Source organism: Oncorhynchus clarkii, chromosome 7, assembly GCF_045791955.1.
Source record: "Oncorhynchus clarkii lewisi isolate Uvic-CL-2024 chromosome 7, UVic_Ocla_1.0, whole genome shotgun sequence".
Classification (NCBI taxonomy): domain Eukaryota; kingdom Metazoa; phylum Chordata; class Actinopteri; order Salmoniformes; family Salmonidae; genus Oncorhynchus; species Oncorhynchus clarkii.
The window spans coordinates 86,397,433-86,419,739 of NC_092153.1; the positions used below are offsets into that span (position 1 = coordinate 86,397,433).

A 22,307-nucleotide genomic window follows, 5' to 3' on the forward strand; every position below is an offset into this window, starting at 1 on the left:
ATGTCAGCTGCTACAGCGACTGAAATGATTGCAACACTCAACAAAGAGCTGCAGTTAGTTTCAGAGTGGGTAGCAAGGAATAAGTTAGTCCTAAATATTTCTAAAACTAAAAGCATTCTAGTTGGGACAAAACATTTACTAAACCCTAAACCTCAACTAAATCTTGTAATAAATAATGTGGAAATTGAGCAAGTTGAGATGACTAAACTGTTTGGAGTAACCCTGGGTTGTAAACTGTCATGGTAAAAACATGTTGATACAACAGTATCTAAGATGGGGAGAAGTCTGTCCATCATAAAGCGATGTTATACCTTCTTAACCTCTCTAGTGTATGTGGGACGTCCGCCTGACCAACATCCAGTGAAAGTGCAGGGTGCCAAATTCAAACTACAGAAATCTCATAATTAGAATTCCTCAAACATATATGTATTATACACATTTTTAAAGATAAACTTGTTGTTAATCCCACCGCAGTGTCCGATTTCAAAAGGCTTTACGACAAAAGCATACCATGCGTTTATGTTAGGTCACTACCTAGTCACAAAAAAGACAGCCATTTTTCCAGCCAAAGAGAGGAGTCACAAAAATAATATAGAGAGAAAATTAAACACTAACCTTTGATAATCTTCATCAGATGGCACTTATAGGACTTCATGTTACACAATACGTGTGTTTTGTTCGATAAAGTTAATATTTATATCCAAAAATCTCTGTTTACATTGGAGCGTTATGTTTTGCCTCCAAAACATCCGGTGAAAGTGCAGAGAGCCACTTCAATTTACAGAAATACTCATAAATGTTGATGAAAATAGAACTGTATAGAACGGAATTAAAGATATACTTCTCCTTAATGCAACCGCTGTGTCAGATTTCAAATATGCTTTATGGAAAAAGCACACCATGCAATAATCTGAGTACAGCGCTCAGAGACCAAAACAAGCAATACAGCCTGGTGGAACCAGCCTGATCACCATATAATGTCCAGGGTATAACCTAGCCTGGTGGAACCAGCCTGATCACCATATAATGTCCAGGGTATAACCTAGCCTGATGGAACCAGCCTGATCACCATATAATGACCAGGGTATAACCTAGCCTGGTATAACCAGCCTGATCACCATATAATGTCCAGGGTATAACCTAGCCTGATGGAACCAGCCCGATCACCATATAATGTCCAGGGTATAACCTAGCCTGGTATAACCAGCCGGATCACTCTGTTCACCATATAATGTTCAGGGTATAACCTAGCCTGATGGAACCAGCCTGTTCACCATATAATGTCCAGGGTATAACCTAGCCTGGTGGAACCAGCCTGATCACCATACCATGTCCAGGGTATAACCTAGCCTGATGGAACCAGCCTGATCACCATATAATGTCCAGGGTATAACCTAGCCTGGTATAACCAGCCTGATCACTCTGTTCACCATATAATGTTCAGGGTATAACCTAGCCTGATGGAACCAGCCTGATCACCATATAATGTCCAGGGTATAACCTAGCCTGGTGGAACCAGCCTGATCACCATATAATGTCCAGGGTATAACCTAGCCTGGTGGAACCAGCCTGATCACCATATAATGTCCAGGGTATAACCTAGCCTGGTGGAACCAGCCTGATCACCATATAATGTCCAGGGTATAACCTAGCCTGGTGGAACCAGCCTGATCACCATATCATGTCCAGGGTATAACCTAGCCTGGTGGAATCAGCCTGATCACCATATCATGTCCAGGGTATAACCTAGCCTGGTGGAATCAGCCTGATCACCATATCATGTCCAGGGTATAACCTAGCCTGGTTGAACCAGCCTGATCACCATATCATGTCCAGGGTATAACCTAGCCTGGTGGAACCAGCCTGATCACCATATCATGTCCAGGGTATAACCTAGCCTGGTATAACCAGCCTGATCACCATATCATGTCCAGGGTATAACCTAGCCTGGTTGAACCAGCCTGATCACCATATCATGTCCAGGGTATAACCTAGCCTGGTGGAACCAGCCTAATCACCATATAATGTCCAGGGTATAACCTAGCCTGGTTGAACCAGCCTGATCACCATATCATGTCCAGGGTATAACCTAGCCTGGTGGAACCAGCCTGATCACCATATAATGTCCAGGGTATAACCTAGCCTGGTATAACCAGCCTGATCACCATATAATGTCCAGGGTATAACCTAGCCTGGTAGAACTAATCAACATTCTATTTGATTTCCCATTTGATGATATCAGAAGTGAAATAGAAAGGCTAATGCAGCGATCAGGTTGGTTCCACCAGGCTAATCATTACCACCATAGATAATGAAATCAGTACTGTGTGTGTGTGTGACCGACCAGTATATTTGATGATGTTCAGACAGGCTTGATACTGATGTCTCTGAATGGAGAGAGACTTGGCACTCTGACAGACAGGCTTGATACTGATGTCTCTGAATGGACAGAGACCTGGCACTCTGACAGACAGGCTTGATACTGATGTCTCTGAATGGAGAGAGACCAGACAGACAGATACTGATGTCTCTGAACGGACAGAGACCTGGCACTCTGACAGACAGATACTGATGTCTCTGAATGGACGGAGACCAAACAGACAGATACTGATGTCTCTGAACGGACAGAGACCAGACAGACAGATACTGATGTCTCTGAACGGACAGAGACCTGGCACTCTGACAGACAGGCTTGATACTGATGTCTCTGATTGGACAGAGACCTGGCACTCTGACAGACAGGCTTGATACTGATGTCTCTGAACGGACAGAGACCTGGCACTCTGACAGACAGGCTTGATACTGATGTCTCTGAACGGACAGAGACCAGACAGACAGATGCTGATGTCTCTGAACGGACAGAGACCAGACAGACAGATGCTGATGTCTCTGAACGGACAGAGACCAGACAGGCTTGATACTGATGTCTCTGAACGGACAGAGACCTGGCACTCTGACAGACAGGCTTGATACTGATGTCTCTGAACGGACAGAGACCAAACAGACAGATACTGATGTCTCTGAACGGACAGAGACCAGACAGACAGATGCTGATGTCTCTGAACGGACAGAGACCTGGCACACTGACAGACAGGCTTGATACTGATGTCTCTGAACGGACAGAGACCTGGCACTCTGACAGACAGGCTTGATACTGATGTCTCTGAATGGACAGAGACCAAACAGACAGATACTGATGTCTCTGAACGGACAGAGACCAGACAGACAGATGCTGATGTCTCTGAACGGACAGAGACCAGACAGACAGATGCTGATGTCTCTGAACGGACAGAGACCAGACAGACAGATGCTGATGTCTCTGAACGGACAGAGACCAGACAGACAGATGCTGATGTCTCTGAACGGACAGAGACCAGACAGACAGATGCTGATGTCTCTGAACGGACAGAGACCAGACAGACAGATGCTGATGTCTCTGAACGGACAGAGACCAGACAGGCTTGATACTGATGTCTCTGAACGGACAGAGACCTGGCACTCAGCATTAAAATGTTACTTATTTTTTTATTTTTGAATTAATTGGTATTAGTCAATATGGGAGGGAGAACCCCTGTGTGTTCTGGACCAGGATCAGGTATTAGTCAATATGGGGAGGTAGAACCCCTGTGTGTTATGGACCAGGATCAGGTATTAGTCAATATGGGGAGGTAGAACCCCTGTGTGTTATGGACCAGGATCAGGTATTAGTCAATATGGGGAGGGAGAACCCCTGTGTGTTCTGGACCAGGATCAGGTATTAGTCTATATGGGAGGGAGAACCCCTGTGTGTTATGGACCAGGATCAGGTATTAGTCAATATGGGGAGGTAGAACCCCTGTGTGTTCTGGACCAGGATCAGGTATTAGTCAATATGGGGAGGGAGAACCCCTGTGTGTTCTGGACCAGGATCAGGTATTAGTCAATATGGGGAGGGAGAACCCCTGTGTGTTATGGACCAGGATCAGGTATTAGTCAATATGGGGAGGGAGAACCCCTGTGTGTTCTGGACCAGGATCAGGTATTAGTCTATATGGGAGGGAGAACCCCTGTGTGTTCTGGACCAGGATCAGGTATTAGTCAATATGGGGAGGGAGAACCCCTGTGTGTTATGGACCAGGATCAGGTATTAGTCAATATGGGGAGGGAGAACCCCTGTGTGTTATGGACCAGGATCAGGTATTAGTCAATATGGGAGGGAGAACCGCTGTGTGTTCTGGACCAGGATCAGGTATTAGTCAATATGGGGAGGGAGAACCCCTGTGTGTTATGGACCAGGATCAGGTATTAGTCAATATGGGAGGGAGAACCCCTGTGTGTTCTGGACCAGGATCAGGTATTAGTCAATATGGGAGGGAGAACCCCTGTGTGTTCTGGACCAGGATCAGGTATTAGTCAATATGGGAGGGAGAACCCCTGTGTGTTCTGGACCAGGATCAGGTATTAGTCTATATGGGGAGGGAGAACCCCTGTGTGTTATGGACCAGGATCAGGTATTAGTCAATATGGGAGGGAGAACCCCTGTGTGTTCTGGACCAGGATCAGGTATTAGTCTATATGGGGAGGGAGAACCCCTGTGTGTTATGGACCAGGATCAGGTATTAGTCTATATGGGAGGGAGAACCCCTGTGTGTTCTGGACCAGGATCAGGTATTAGTCTATATGGGAGGGAGAACCCCTGTGTGTTCTGGACCAGGATCAGGTATTAGTCTATATGGGAGGGAGAACCCCTGTGTGTTCTGGACCAGGATCAGGTATTAGTCTATATGGGGAGGGAGAACCCCTGTGTGTTCTGGACCAGGATCAGGTATTAGTCAATATGGGGAGGGAGAACCCCTGTGTGTTCTGGACCAGGATCAGGTATTAGTCTATATGGGAGGGAGAACCCCTGTGTGTTCTGGACCAGGATCAGGTATTAGTCAATATGGGGAGGGAGAACCCCTGTGTGTTCTGGACCAGGATCAGGTATTAGTCAATATGGGGAGGGAGAACCCCTGTGTGTTCTGGACCAGGATCAGGTATTAGTCTATATGGGGAGGGAGAACCCCTGTGTGTTCTGGACCAGGATCAGGTATTAGTCAATATGGGGAGGTAGAACCCCTGTGTGTTCTGGACCAGGATCAGGTATTAGTCTATATGGGGAGGGAGAACCCCTATGTGTTCTGGACTCTGACATGTTACCATGGTAGCCCCATTACCACCAGACAGGATGGTATGACCACTCTGAAATGTTACCATGGTTTTGCCATTATCACCACACAGGAAGGTATGACCACTCTGACATGTTACCATGGTAGCCCCATTACCACCAGACAGGAAGGTATGACCACTCTGAAATGTTACCATGGTAGCCCCATTACCACCAGACAGGATGGTATGACCACTCTGACATGTTACCATGGTAACCCCATTACCACCAGACAGGAAGGTATGACCACTCTGACATGTTACCATGGTAGCCCCATTACCATCAGACAGGATGATATGACCACTCTGATATGTTACCATGGTAACCCCATTACCACACATGATGTTATGACCACTCTGACATGTTACCATGGTAGCCCCATTACCACACAGGAAGGTATGACCACTCTGACATGTTACCATGGTAACCCCATTACCACCAGACACGAAGGTATGACCACTCTGACATGTTACCATGGTAGCCCCATTACCACACAGGAAGGTATGACCACTCTGACATGTTTCCATGGTTGCCCCATTACCACACAGGAAGGTATGACCACTCTGACATGTTACCATGGTAGCCCCATTACCACACAGGATGTTATGACCACTCTGACCAAGGTTTTGATCTGTATTGGCTAGGGATGAATGATGAAAGGTGCACATTGTTATATTAATAGAGCACAGCTTCTATGGTGTTACAGTATCTCCCACATTGTTACAGCCTGCATTTAAAATGGGTTGAATTTAGTTTTGTTGTCCTACACACAATTCCACTTTCACATTATGGGGTATTATATTTTTAGAAATGTGTACAAATTCATAAAAAATGAAAAGCTGAAATGTCTTTAGTCAGTAAGTATTCAAGCCCTTTATGACAAGCCTAAATACGTTGCATGGAATCGCTCTCTGTGCAATAATAGTGTTTAACATGATTTCTGAATGACTACCACATCACTGTTCCCCACACATACAATTATCTGTACGGTCCCTCAGTCCAGCAGTGAATTTCAAACAGATTCAACCACAAAGACCAGGGAGGTTTTCCATTGGCTCACAAAGAAGGGCTCCGATTGGTAGATGGGTAAAAATAAAAAAGCAGACATTGAATATGCCTTTGAGCATGGTGAATTTATTAATTACACTTTGGATGGTGTATCAATACACCCAGTCACTACAAAGATACAGGCGTCCTTCCTTAACTTAGTTGCTGGAGAGGAAGGAAACTGCTCAGGAATTTCACCATGAGGCCAATGGTTGTGGTAGGAGAAAACTGAGTTACTCCACAATATTAACCTAAATGACAAGAGTGAAAAGATGGAAGCCTGTACAGAGTACAAATATTCCAAAACATGAATATTGTTTGCAATAAGACATTAAAGTAAAACTGCATAAAATAGGGCCAAGAAGTGAACTTTATGTTCTGAATAAATAGAGTTATGTTTGGGGCAAACGCATCACCGAGTACCACTCTTCATATTTTCATTCATGGCGGTGGCTGCATCATGTTATGGGTATAATCGTCGTTGGCAAGAACTAGGGAGTTAAGGATAAAAAGAAACGACATAGAGCTAAGCACAGGCAAAATCCTAGAGGAAAACCTGGTTCAGTCTGCTTTCCAGAAGAAAAAGAACGCACACCTATTAAGACGAGGTGCTGGCTAGCGGAGTAGAAAACTTGAAAATAAAAGAGAGCCACACACTCTAGGAGCTCCGATGCAATAATTTAATTACCAACGTTTCGACAGCCAAGCTGTCTTCATCAGGGTATAATCACAAACACTGCGGGATGACTCGTTTATGTAGTGTCAAAAGACACAGGTGTCTGTAATCATGGCCAAGAGTGGCCTAATATCATTGGTTAATAATCAAATATTAAAATGTCATACAAAGAACAGCATACAAACAACAAATGGATAGCATACGATCACAGATTAATTTGACTACACAAGTTTACAAACAATTACAATGGCAAAGTCACAATAATCACAAGAATGTCTTCAGATCAAAGTCTACGTTGAGACCGAAGGGCGCAAGGGTCTTTAAATTAAAGATCCAGGCAGCCTCTCGTTTTAACAATAAATTACCAAGGTCACCCCCTCTCCTAGGGAGGGTGACATGTTCGATGCCAATATAACGCAGAGACGAAATCGAGTGGCCTGCCTCCAAGAAGTGGGCCGCAACTGGATAAGTAAAGTTTTTACACCTAATGGTGCTACGATGCTCTGAGATACGTACTTTTAATTCGCGCTTTATGTTTTAACTACATAATTTTTACCACAAGGACAAGTTATAAGATAATTAACTGCCTTAGTGGTCTGCTTTCCAACAGACACCGGGAGACAAATTCATCTTTCAGCAGGATAATAACCTAAAACACAAGGCCAAAGCTACACTGGAGTTGCTTACCAAAATGATGGTGAATGTTCCTGAGTGGAATAGTTACAGTTTTGACTTAAATTGGCTTGAAAATCTATGGTAAGACTTGAAAATGGCTGTATAGCAATGATCAACAACCAACTTGACAGAGCTTAAGAGTTTAAAAAAGAATAATGCTCAGATGTTGTACAATCCAGGTGTGCAAAGCTCTTATATATATTTAATTTGTGATTCTGTATTGACTCAGGGGTGTGAGTACTTATGTAAATTAAATTATATTTCTGTATTTCTTTGTCATTATGGGGTATTGTGTGTAAATTGAGGGGGAAAACTGTTTTAATTTCAGACTGTAACACAACAACGTGTGGAATAAGTCCAGGGGTATGAATACTTTCCGAAGGCCCTGCATGTAAATGGTTTATTCTACATGGGCCTGCATGTGAAAGTTAGCACCGCACTGAGTTTACAATATCTAAATATATTCAGCAATTGCGTTCTTCTCATATTACTCTGTAGGCGACTGACCTATTCAAAGCTTCCTCCGACATCTCACCATAAATCTGCCTGTAGTTATTGAACTGAGCCTGCCGGAGGTTTGTTTGTTGTGACTGAGTGGGAGGGGAAAATGCTGCCGGAAAGGTTCTTACAGAGGGGCGTGTCTTGGTGGTGGCAAGGACACACCCAAGAAACACCCACATCAAACCACACCCCCAAGCCAACTCAAGTTTGGCTTCTGTCATGGCCGCCAGCATTTCTTGAAGAGCAAGCCAATGTATTTCTGTCTGTTGTTTCAGCTGTGTTAAGTTATATAGCCAATCTATTTCTCTGTGTGTTTCAGCTGTGTTGGTGTGGATGAGGACGAGGCTCCAAACATTGACATCTACCACTGTCCCAACTGTGAGAAGACCGATGGAAAATCCACCAGTAGGTCTTTCTGTCCTTCTCTCTGTCATACCTACAGTCCTCCAGGCTGACACTACACAGGGTTTCATTAATTAGTGCACACCGTAGCCAATAAGACAAGAGTTTATTGGCCCTAACCCTGTGGTGTCTAGTCAATAGGACCCTGATGATGTTATTTAGTTAGGGCCCTAACCCTGTGGTGTCTAGTCAATAAGACCCTAACCCTGTGGTGTCTAGTCAATAGGACCCTGTGGTGTCTAGTCAATAGGACCCTGTGGTGTCTAGTCAATAGGACCCTAACCCTGTGGTGTCTAGTCAATAAGACCCTAACCCTGTGGTGTCTAGTCAATAGGACCCTAACCCTGTGGTGTCTAGTCAATAGGACCCTAACCCTGTGGTGTCTAGTCAATAAGACCCTGTGGTGTCTAGTCAATAAGACCCTAACCCTGTGGTGTCTAGTCAATAGGACCCTGTGGTGTCTAATCAATAGGACCCTGTGGTGTCTAGTCAATAGGACCCTGCGGTGTCTAGTCAATAGGACCCTAACCCTGTGGTGTCTAGTCAATAAGACCCTAACCCTGTGGTGTCTAGTCAATAGGACCCTGTGGTGTCTAGTCAATAGGACCCTGTGGTGTCTAGTCAATAGGACCCTAACCCTGTGGTGTCTAGTCAATAAGACCCTAACCCTGTGGTGTCTAGTCAATAAGACCCTAACCCTGTGGTATCTAGTCAATAGGACCCTGTGGTGTCTAGTCAATAGGACCCTAACCCTGTGGTGTCTAGTCAATAGGACCCTAAACCTGTGGTATCTAGTCAATAGGACCCTGTGGTGTCTAGTCAATAGGACCCTGTGGTGTCTAGTCAATAAGACCCTAACCCCGTGGTGTCTAGTCAATAGGACCCTAACCCTGTGGTGTCTAGTCAATAGGACCCTGTGGTGTCTAGTCAATAGGACCCTGTGATGTCTAGTCAATAGGACCCTAACCCTGTGGTGTCTAGTCAATAGGACCCTAACCCTGTGGTGTCTAGTCAATAGGACCCTAACCCTGTGGTGTCTAGTCAATAAGACCCTAACCCTGTGGTGTCTAGTCAATATGACCCTAACCCTGTGGTGTCAAGTCAATATGACCCTAACCCTGTGGTGTCTAGTCAATAGGACCCTGTGGTGTCTAGTCAATAGGACCCTGTGGTGTCTAGTCAATAGGACCCTAACCCTGCGGTGTCTAGTCAATAGGACCCTAACCCTGTGGTGTCTAGTCAATAGGACCCTGTAGTGTCTAGTCAATAGGACCCTGTGGTGTCTAGTCAATAAGACCCTAACCCTGTGGTGTCTAGTCAATAGGACCCTAACCCTGTGGTGTCTAGTCAATAGGACCCTGTGGTGTCTAGTCAATAGGACCCTAACCCTGTGGTGTCTAGTCAATAGGACCCTGTGGTGTCTAGTCAATAGGACCCTAACCCTGTGGTGTCTAGTCAATAGGACCCTAACCCTGTGGTGTCTAGTCAATAAGACCCTAACCCTGTGGTGTCTAGTCAATAGGACCCTGTGGTGTCTAGTCAACAGGACCCTGTGGTGTCTAGTCAATAGGACCCTGTGGTGTCTAGTCAATAAGACCCTAACCCTGTGGTGTCTAGTAAATAAGACCCTAACCCTGTGGTGTCTAGTCAATATGACCCTGTGGTGTCTAGTCAATAGGACCCTGTGGTGTCTAGTCAATAAGACCCTAACCCTGTGGTGTCTAGTCAATAGGACCCTGTGGTGTCTAGTCAATAGGACCCTAACCCTGTGGTGTCTAGTCAATAAGACCCTAACCCTGTGGTGTCTAGTCAATAAGACCCTAACCCTGTGGTGTCTAGTCAATAAGACCCTAACCCTGTGGTATCTAGTCAATAGGACCCTGTGGTGTCTAGTCAATAGGACCCTAACCCTGTGGTGTCTAGTCAATAGGACCCTAAACCTGTGGTATCTAGTCAATAGGACCATGTGGTGTCTAGTCAATAGGACCCTGTGGTGTCTAGTCAATAAGACCCTAACCCTGTGGTGTCTAGTCAATATGACCCTAACCCTGTGGTGTCAAGTCAATATGACCCTAACCCTGTGGTGTCTAGTCAATAGGACCCTGTGGTGTCTAGTCAATAGGACCCTGTGGTGTCTAGTCAATAAGACCCTAACCCCGTGGTGTCTAGTCAATAGGACCCTAACCCTGTGGTGTCTAGTCAATAGGACCCTGTGGTGTCTAGTCAATAGGACCCTGTGATGTCTAGTCAATAGGACCCTAACCCTGTGGTGTCTAGTCAATAGGACCCTAACCCTGTGGTGTCTAGTCAATAAGACCCTAACCCTGTGGTGTCTAGTCAATATGACCCTAACCCTGTGGTGTCAAGTCAATATGACCCTAACCCTGTGGTGTCTAGTCAATAGGACCCTGTGGTGTCTAGTCAATAGGACCCTGTGGTGTCTAGTCAATAGGACCCTAACCCTGCGGTGTCTAGTCAATAGGACCCTAACCCTGTGGTGTCTAGTCAATAGGACCCTGTAGTGTCTAGTCAATAGGACCCTGTGGTGTCTAGTCAATAAGACCCTAACCCTGTGGTGTCTAGTCAATAGGACCCTAACCCTGTGGTGTCTAGTCAATAGGACCCTGTGGTGTCTAGTCAATAGGACCCTAACCCTGTGGTGTCTAGTCAATAGGACCCTGTGGTGTCTAGTCAATAGGACCCTAACCCTGTGGTGTCTAGTCAATAGGACCCTAACCCTGTGGTGTCTAGTCAATAAGACCCTAACCCTGTGGTGTCTAGTCAATAGGACCCTGTGGTGTCTAGTCAACAGGACCCTGTGGTGTCTAGTCAATAGGACCCTGTGGTGTCTAGTCAATAAGACCCTAACCCTGTGGTGTCTAGTAAATAAGACCCTAACCCTGTGGTGTCTAGTCAATATGACCCTGTGGTGTCTAGTCAATAGGACCCTGTGGTGTCTAGTCAATAAGACCCTAACCCTGTGGTGTCTAGTCAATAGGACCCTAACCCTGTGGTGTCTAGTCAATAAGACCCTAACCCTGTGGTGTCTAGTCAATAAGACCCTAACCCTGTGGTGTCTAGTCAATAAGACCCTAACCCTGTGGTATCTAGTCAATAGGACCCTGTGGTGTCTAGTCAATAGGACCCTAACCCTGTGGTGTCTAGTCAATAGGACCCTAAACCTGTGGTATCTAGTCAATAGGACCATGTGGTGTCTAGTCAATAGGACCCTGTGGTGTCTAGTCAATAAGACCCTAACCCTGTGGTGTCTAGTCAATATGACCCTAACCCTGTGGTGTCAAGTCAATATGACCCTAACCCTGTGGTGTCTAGTCAATAGGACCCTGTGGTGTCTAGTCAATAGGACCCTGTGGTGTCTAGTCAATAGGACCCTGTGGTGTCTAGTCAATAGGACCCTGTGGTGTCTAGTCAATAGGACCCTGTGGTGTCTAGTCAATAGGACCCTGTGGTGTCAAGTCAATAGGACCCTAACCCTGTGGTGTCTAGTCAATAGGACCCTAACCCTGTGGTGTCTAGTCAATAGGACCCTGTGGTGTCTAGTCAATAGGACCCTAACCCTGTGGTGTCTAGTCAATAGGACCCTAACCCTGTGGTGTCTAGTCAATAAGACCCTAACCCTGTGGTGTCAAATCAATAGGACCCTGTGGTGTCTAGTCAATAGGACCCTGTGGTGTCTAGTCAATAGGACCCTAACCCTGTGGTGTCTAGTCAATAGGACCCTAACCCTGTGGTGTCTAGTCAATAGGACCCTGATTATGATATTGTTTCATTAGTGACTCATGTACACAGTACATATATTTTGTTGTTGTTCCTAATGGTGGTGTTTGTGTGTTAATATTTCTGTTTTATTTTAGTGAAAAACAAGAAAAGGAATAAACACGACACGGGACAGAGAGGAGACATCCGAGCTGTTCAGAACGGCAGTCAGGTGTTCATCAAGGAGCTACGCAGTCGCACCTTCCCCAGGTAAACAACTGTGTTTGTGTTTACTAATACATCTCAGACAGGATAATCAGGCTGTACTAATACATCTCAGACAGGATAATCAGGCTGTACTAATACATCTCAGACAGGATCATCATCTCAGACAGGATCATCAGGCTGTACTAATACATATCAGACAGGATCATCAGGCTGTACTAATACATATCAGACAGGATAATCAGGCTGTACTAATACATCTCAGACAGGATCATCAGGCTGTACTAATACATCTCAGACAGGATAATCAGGCTGTACTAATACATCTCAGACAGGATAATCAGACATCTCAGACAGGATAATCAGGCTGTACTAATACATCTCAGACAGGATAATCAGACATCTCAGACAGGATAATCAGGCTGTACTAATACATCTCAGACAGGATAATCAGGTTGTACTAATACATCTCAGACAGGATAATCAGGCTGTACTAATACATCTCAGACAGGATTATCAGGCTGTTCTAATACATCTCAGACAGGATAATCAGGCTGTACTAATACATCTCAGACAGGATTATCAGGCTGTACTAATACATCTCAGACAGGATAATCAGGTTGTACTAATACATCTCAGACAGGATAATCAGGCTGTACTAATACATCTCAGACAGGATAATCAGGCTGTACTAATACATCTCAGACAGGATAATCAGGCTGTACTAATACATCTCAGACAGGATAATCAGGCTGTACTAATACATCTCAGACAGGATAATCAGGCTGTACTAATACATCTCAGACAGGATAATCAGGCTGTACTAATACATCTCAGACAGGATAATCAGGTTGTACTAATACATCTCAGACATGATAATCAGGCTGTACTAATACATCTCAGACAGGATAATCAGGTTGTACTAATACATCTCAGACAGGATAATCAGGCTGTACTAATACATCTCAGACAGGATAATCAGGCTGTACTAATACATCTCAGACAGGATAATCAGGCTGTACTAATACATCTCAGACAGGATAATCAGGTTGTACTAATACATCTCAGACAGGATAATCAGGCTGTACGAATACATCTCAGTCGGCCGGTCTCAACAGTGGCTGATTGAACAGGACTTGTTGTTCTAGTGTGGTCATTGTAGATGGGTGCAGTGGTGATTTTAGAATGTATATCTTGGTTGGGGCAAAGTAAAGATTATATATATTTTTTTTAGATGCATGCCAGCAAACCCACAACACTAAACAATACATGAATTGCACTATAACGGTGACAAACGGTGCCGTCACACTGTTGGGGCCGACATAAAGCTGTCCCAACACAGTACCACTGATACACCTGGCTATGAGCGGAGCCTTGTCTGGCAACTGTCTGGCAAACTGTTGTCTGGCAAACTGTTCTTTCAGCCTCATTTACTGCCTTTAAAAAATAAAAAAACGTAGCTGATATGGCTGACTTGATTAAACAAATGTGGTTTCTCGTGACAATTGTACTAAATGTGCCATAGAGGGACGACAAGCGGATAAGAGGCAACCTGTAATTTAGATGAAGACATTAATGAGCTAGGACGGACGTAGTCTATATAACCATTTGTTCAGCACTTTTGAAATTTACAGCGACAGAATTCAGAACATGGGCCCTTCTTACAGTGTTCTCCCTGTACACCAGGTCAGAACCGTAGGATAAATAAAGGGTGCATATAAGCAAACAGTGAAAGCTCTTACAATATTCAAATGTTACATTTCTCTAAAACAGGTTAAAGGCTACATGTGCATCACCAAGTTAGAACACTATGCAAAATTAGGGGGTGAAATCGGACTATTCTGCCCTTGAGTTGCGTTCCCATGCAAAACTAGACAGATAGCTAACAACTAAATCTTCAATAAAACTCCCAAGGCGTGACTTTTCTTGAATGAATATATTGAAAACGTTTATGTTGTGAAACTGCAAAATACAGAAAAGAATATACTTTAGTATTCAATTCACACCGACAGTAGCTGTATATTATACATTTGAAGTTGCATACATACAAAGCACGCGCTAAGGTACCATGCATCTGGCATGATGCCAAACCATATAGCTAATTGTTACTTATATGGTAATTGGCTCCTTTCATTACTCTAATAATGTACAACCATTTATGTAGAATAACAAAGCATATTACACTAGGAACAGTAACAAAACTACAGTATTGTATATTTTACAATTCGTTTGCATGACGCACGAGCAAAGTAATACAGCTAACGACATACATGAAAAGCATTGCAATTTGTGAGTAAATGCAACCAACATTGATACGTAAGCAACTCTATCAATAACAAGATTATAACCATTAGCTAAATGCTTGAATTGAACTTACAAACAAATGTTTTCCAAGGCTGAAGCGTGACAAGAAATAACTACATTGAAAGACCTGCACCGTAGCGTTGTTTGTAGCTGCTTCTATGCGTGCAGAACAAATTCTCTACTTCCTGTTTGCGTTGTCTTTCTAAGTACCAGAAACATCCACTAGGGGGCAAATAACACCATTGCACACAATGAAAATCCAATTGAACCCTTGTAATAAAATAATCTGTTACCTTCTAACAGGATGGCAGCACACGGACCAAATTATTAGGGTGAGATACATGGGCTACTAACAGCTTACTACACAACATACACTTAGTATTACTTTCTTAGCTTGAATTTTCGAGCTCTGCTCTTAGATTTGGCGGTGACATAGTGTCCCCATGAGTGACAGAACACTGAGCCAATCACGGCGCAACGCTCTGTATTTTCTGCTGGCTTGCCCCACCACCACAGAAAGCACTGAGTGAGCTAGGCTGCATTTTGGAGCTGCCTTACTCAAGAAAACAAAAAAGAGACCAAGTTCCTATGCGGCTTTATTAACTCAATTAAAACATATTTATATTGCAAACTGATACTTAAACTTGAGACTCTTGTCGCCCATTTTAAATATTTATTGTTTATTTTTGTTTGGCTTGTAACTGTTTCGGGTAATATTCTTGTGCTGCTAGGGGAATAACCTGTTAGGGGAATAACCTGTTAGGGGAATAACCTGTTAGGGGAAATAACCTGTTAGGGGAATAACCTGTTAGGGGAAATAACCTGTTAGGGGAAATAACCTGTTAGGGGAAATAACCTGTTAGGGGAAATAACCTGTTAGGGGAATAACCTGTTAGGGGAATAACCTGTTACGGGAAATAACCTGTTAGGGGAAATAACCTGTTAGGGGAAATAACCTGTTAGGGGAATAACCTGTTAGGGGAATAACCTGTTAGGGGAATAACCTGTTAGGGGAAATAACCTGTTAGGGGAATAACCTGTTAGGGGAATAACCTGTTAGGGGAATAACCTGTTAGGGGAAATAACCTGTTAGGGGAATAACCTGTTAGGGGAATAACCTGTTAGGGGGAATAACCTGTTAGGGGAATAACCTATTAGGGGAAATAACCTGTTAGGGGAATAACCTGTTAGGGGAATAACCTGTGTGTAAATGTAATCTGTTGCTGTTTGTTTGTGTTATTTGTGATGGTTTTGTTTGTCTTGTTTAGTGTCTTAATCATTGTACCTAAACTGTATGTGTAAACATGGTCCAGCTGTAAAAGAGACCTTGGTCTCAGTCTGCTGTTGAAATAAAGAAGAAGTAGAATAATAATAATAATATGTGACGCGCGTTAATGACAAAACAACATGCAAACCAGGAATCTCTAAACAAGCTAGAAAGGTGGGGTCGCCACTGGCTGGGTTGTTTAGCAGCAAAGCGATGCGTGTTCAACTTTGGGGCAGAACAGACGGGTTGGCTTACCTTCAAAGGGTTATTGACAACATGTAGACTATTCTTCATCTCTAAATGTTTGTTGAAAACATATACATTTGCCCAATAAACACTGGCCTCTCAAATACATCGTTACAGTTGTTGGTTAGCTAACTAGCTCATTTTAGCCCTATTAGCATAGATGGGACATAAGTCAAAACAACTCAAAACATGACATGGTATCAACAACAACACCAATACAGCTGTTCAGCTATGGGCCCACCATCAACAACAACACCATTACAGCTGTTCAGCTATGGGCCCACCATCAACAACAACACCAATACAGCTGTTCAGCTATGGGCCCACCATCAACAACAACACCGATACAGCTGTTCAGCTATGGGCCCACCATCAACAACAACACCGATACAGCTGTTCAGCTATGGGCCCACCATCAACAACAACACCGATACAGCTGTTCAGCTATGGGCCCACCATCAACAACAACACCAATACAGCTGTTCAGCTATGGGCCCACCATCAACAACAACACCAATACAGCTGTTCAGCTATGGGCCCACCATCAACAACAACACCAATACAGCTGTTCAGCTATGGGCCCACCATCAACAACAACACCAATACAGCTGTTCAGCTATGGGCCCACCATCAACAACAACACCAATACAGCTGTTCAGCTATGGGCCCACCATCAACAACAACACCAATACAGCTGTTCAGCTATGGGCCCACCATCAACAACAACACCAATACAGCTGTTCAGCTATGGGCCCACCATCAACAACAACACCAATACAGCTGTTCAGCTATGGGCCCACCATCAACAACAACACCAATACAGCTGTTCAGCTATGGGCCCACCATCAACAACAACACCAATACAGCTGTTCAGCTATGGGCCCACCATCAACAACACCAATACAGCTGTTCAGCTATGGGCCCACCATCAACAACAACACCAATACAGCTGTTCAGCTATGGGCCCACCATCAACAACAACACCAATACAGCTGTTCAGCTATGGGCCCACCATCAACAACAACACCAATACAGCTGTTCAGCTATGGGCCCACCATCAACAACAACACCAATACAGCTGTTCAGCTATGGGCCCACCATCAACAACAACACCAATACAGCTGTTCAGCTATGGGCCCACCATCAACAACAACACCAATACAGCTGTTCAGCTATGGGCCCACCATCAACAACAACACCAATACAGCTGTTCAGCTATGGGCCCACCATCAACAACAACACCAATACAGCTGTTCAGCTATGGGCCCACCATCAACAACAACACCAATACAGCTGTTCAGCTATGGGCCCACAATCAACAACAACACCAATACAGCTGTTCAGCTATGGGCCCATCATCAACAACAACACCAATACAGCTGTTCAGCTATGGGCCCACCATCAGGAACATCTGGCAGGTTTTTACTTTAATTTATTCAGTGGTGTCCGATTGAGACCAGGGTCTCATTCAGATCGGTGCTCTGAGGACAAACATTTTCACTATCAAGAAAATTAACATTCCAAATAAATTTACAAGGTACAAACTCGACAAATAAACCATTACAATCAACGGAAACACCTGCAATCCTCAATGAATTCATTTAACCCCAGAGTCCTACATTTCCCTAGTGGCACCAGGGAATCAACATGCAAGGTTATTCCAACAATTGGAGCCACTAAAACCTAAAGGAATACCTAAATTGGTGGAGACCAGAGGGACCTCTAGAGTTAACCATGTTTTTATACTTTAACTATGACGTTTGGTAAGTTGGGAGCCAAACATTTCATAATGAAGTGATCTCTGGGACTTGAATGAGGACCAGCCAATGTTTCGATACAGGATACAGTGATCATACTGGCACTGCGATAAACGCAAGAGCTGCCCCCGGTCGACTGTAACTGCTGTTACTGTGAAGTGGAAACGTCTAGGAGCAACAACGGCTCAGCCGTGAAGTGGTAGGCCACACAAGCTCACAGAATGGGACCAGTGAATGCTGAAGGGCATAGAGCTTAAAAATTGTCTGTCCTCGGTTGCAACACTCACTACTGAGTTCCAAACTGCCTCTGGAAGCAACACTCACTACTGAGTTCCAAACTGCCTCCGGAAGCAACACTCACTACTGAGTTCCAAACTGCCTCTGGAAGCAACACTCACTACTGAGTTCCAAACTGCCTCCGGAAGCAACACTCACTACTGAGTTCCAAACTGCCTCTGGAAGCAACACTCACTACTGAGTTCCAAACTGCCTCTGGAAGCAACACTCACTACTGAGTTCCAAACTGCCTCTGGAAGCAACACTCACTACTGAGTTCCAAACTGCCTCTGGAAGCAACACTCACTACTGAGTTCCAAACTGCCTCTGGAAGCAACACTCACTACTGAGTTCCAAACTGCCTCTGGAAGCAACACTCACTACTGAGTTCCAAACTGCCTCTGGAAGCAACACTCACTACTGAGTTCCAAACTGCCTCTGTCCTCGGTTGCAACACTCACTACTGAGTTCCAAACTGCCTCTGGAAGCAACGCCAGCACAAGTGTTTATCGGGAGCTTCATGAAATGGGTTTCCACGGCCGAGAAGCCACACACAAGCCTAAGACCACCATGTGCAATGCCAAGCTTCGGCTGCAGTGGTGTAAAGCTCGCCGCCATTGGACTCTGGAGCAGTGGAAACGCGTTCTCTATTAGACCAGTCTACATTCTGTTATAGACTATTAGACCAGTCTACATTCTGTTATAGGCTATTAGACCAGTCTACATTCTGTTATAGGCTATTCGACCAGTCTACATTCTGTTATAGACCAGTCCTACATTCTGTTATAGATTATTAGACCAGTCTACATTATGTTATAGACTATTAGACCAGTCTACATTCTGTTATAGAGCAGTCTACATTCTGTTATAGACTATTAGGCCAGCCTACATTCTGTTATAGACTATTAGACCAGTCTACATTCTGTTATAGACTATTAGACCAGTCTACATTCTGTTATAGACTATTAGACCAGTCTACATTCTGTTATAGGCTATTAGACCAGTCTACATTCTGTTATAGGCTATTAGAGCAGTCTACATTCTGTTATAGGCTATTAAACCAGTCTGCATTCTGTTATAGGATACTAGACCAGTCTACATTCTGTTATAGAGCAGTCTACATTCTGTTATAGGCTATTAGACCAGTCTACATTCTGTTATAGGCTATTAGACCAGTCTACATTCTGTTAGATGCTGGTCTTAACATTGGTTTAGAGAATAGCAGGTAATTCATAATTTTAATGTTTGTTTCTGTCTGAAATAAAAAATATTCAAGTAACTAAAAGGTGAGATCATTTACATTTTTTGGTCGGTTGGGCTGTCTGTCGGTCGGTCGGTCGGTCGGTCGGTCGGACAACATTAAACACTAAGTGTTGCTGTTCTCATCAAACCTGATGTTCACGATTCACTACAATTCATAGATATAAAGTATGTGGACACCTCTTTGGCTATTTCAGCCACACACGTTGCTGACAGGTTTATAAAATCGAGCACACCGCCGTGCAATCTCCATAGACAAACATTGGCTGTAGATTGGCCTTACTGAAGAGCTCAGTGATTGTCAACGTGGCACCTTCATTGGATGCCACCTTTCCAACAAGTTAGTTCGTCAAATTTCTGCCCTGCTAGAGCTGCCCTAATTAACTGTATGTGCTGTTATTGTGAAGTGGAAATGTCTAGGATCAACAACGGCTCAGCCGTGAAGTGGTAGGCCACACAAGCTCACAGAACGGGACCGCTGAGCGGAGTTGAACGATAGGAAATCCCGGTCATGGAGCAACACCCCTCCGGTGCTCCTCTTCCTTTCCAAACGCTCCGTTAAAAAACACTTCATACTGGACACAAATGGTATCCACGACTTCATCTGACTCTGGGTCAGTAGATAAAAATAAAAAGATCTATATTTTATTGATATATTTTTTACATTTATTTAACTCGGCAAGTCAGTTAATAAGAACAAATTATTATTTTCAATGACGGCCTACTGGGAAATAGTTGGTTAACTGCCTGTTCATGGGCAGAACGACAGATTTTTACCTTGTCAGCTCGGGGATTTGATCTGGCAACCTTTCGGTTACAAGTCCAACGCTCTAACCACTAGACTACCTGCTGCACCTACACTCTAACCACTAGTCTACCTGCCGCACCTACACTCTAACCACTAGTCTACCTGCCGCACCTACACTCTAACCACTAGGCTACCTGCCACCCCTACACTCTAACCACTAGTCTACCTGCCGCACCTACACTCTAACCACTAGGCTACCTGCCACCCCTACACTCTAACCACTAGGCTACCTGCCACCCCTACACTCGAACCACTAGGCTACCCTGCCGCACCTACACTCTAACCACTAGGCTACCTGCCACCCCTACACTCTAACCACTAGGCTACCTGCCGCACCTACACTCTAACCACTAGGCTACCTGCCACCCCTACACTCTAACCACTAGGCTACCCTGCCGCACCTACACTCTAACCACTAGGCTACCTGCCACCCCTACACTCTAACCACTAGGCTACCTGCCACCCCTACACTCTAACCACTAGGCTACCTGCCACCCCTACACTCTAACCACTAGGCTACCTGCCGCCCCTACACTCTAACCACTAGGCTACCTGCCGCCCCTACACTCTAACCACTAGGCTACCTGCCACCCCTACACTCTAACCACTAGGCTACCTGCCACCCCTACACTCTAACCACTAGGCTACCCTGCCGCCCCTACACTCTAACCACTAGGCTACCTGCCACCCCTACACTCTAACCACTAGGCTACCTGCCGCCCAAAGATAAAGGGCTTCATCTGACTCTGGGTCAGTAGATAAAGGAGATCATCTGACTCTGGGTCAGTAGATAAAGGGCCTCATCTGACTCTGGGTCAGTAGATAAAGGGCCTCATCTGACTCTGGGTCAGTAGATAAAGGACCTCATCTGACTCTGGGTCAGTAGATAAAGGGCCTCATCTGTCTCTGGGTCAGTGTATAGAGCCATGTTATTACCTCGTACCCCTGCACATCCACTCAGTACTGGTACCCAGTGTATAGAGCCATGTTATTACCTCGTACCCCTGCACATCCACTCGGTACTGGTACCTCGTGTATATAGACAAGTTATTGTTAGTCATTGTGTATTTATTTTTTACATGTTATTACTTTTCTATTATTTCTCTATGATCTCTCTCTAATGTTGGGAAGGGCCCGTAAATAATCATTTCACTGTTAGTCTACACCCGTTATTAACGAAGCAGGTGACGAATACAATATGATGTGATTTGACTCTTAGAAGTCCTCAGCTCTGAGGACAAGGGGTATGAATACTTTCTGAAGGCTCTGTAATGTAATCTATGTCTTACAGCTCTGAGGACATTGTGGTGAAGCTGAACGGCAGTCAGCTGACGATGGACTACCTGGAAGAGGTTGGTTTTAACGAGCCGATCCTGGTTCTGAAGAAGGACGGTCTGGGGATGTCCATGCCCGCTCCTACCTTCTACATCAATGATGTGGAGAACCATGTTGGTACGTATAGTCCTGTCTCTGTCTACTGCTCTAACGGCTTTAGTAATACCGGAGATGTCCGCTCCTACCTTCTACATCAATGATGTGGAGAACCATGTTGGTACGTATAGTCCTGTCTCTGTCTACTGCTCTAACAGCTTTAGTAATACCGGAGATGTTCGCTCCTACCTTCTACATGGACGTGGAGAATAGAGTTAGACCAATTTATGATTTTTCGATACCGATTATTGGAGGACCAAAAAAAACGAAACCGAAATCGCCCGATTTAAAAAAAAATGTATTTATTTGTAATAATGACAATTACAACAATACTGAATGAACACTTATTTTAACTTAATATAATACATCAATAAAATCTATTTAGCCTCAAATAAATAATGAAACATGTTCAATTTGGTTTAAATAATGCAAAAACAAAGTGTTGGAGAAGAAAGTAAAAGTGCAATATGTTCCATGTAAGAAAGTTTCAGTTCCTTGCTCAGAACATGAGAACATATGAAAGCTGGTGG

At 44.3% G+C, this 22,307-nt stretch overlaps 1 protein-coding gene across 1 annotated transcript in view; it reads left to right on the top strand.

Annotated features, from left to right (window-relative positions):
• The window catches only part of LOC139413951 (PHD finger protein 2), a 168,702-nt gene that overhangs the window by 10,122 nt on the left and 136,273 nt on the right, over positions 1-22,307 (top strand). Inside the window, exons 2-4 of the mRNA XM_071161841.1 lie at positions 8,404-8,489; positions 12,362-12,473; positions 21,638-21,798. Of these exons, the coding sequence (XP_071017942.1) occupies positions 8,404-8,489; positions 12,362-12,473; positions 21,638-21,798 (359 nt within the window). The remainder of the gene's footprint in view (positions 1-8,403; positions 8,490-12,361; positions 12,474-21,637; positions 21,799-22,307) is intronic.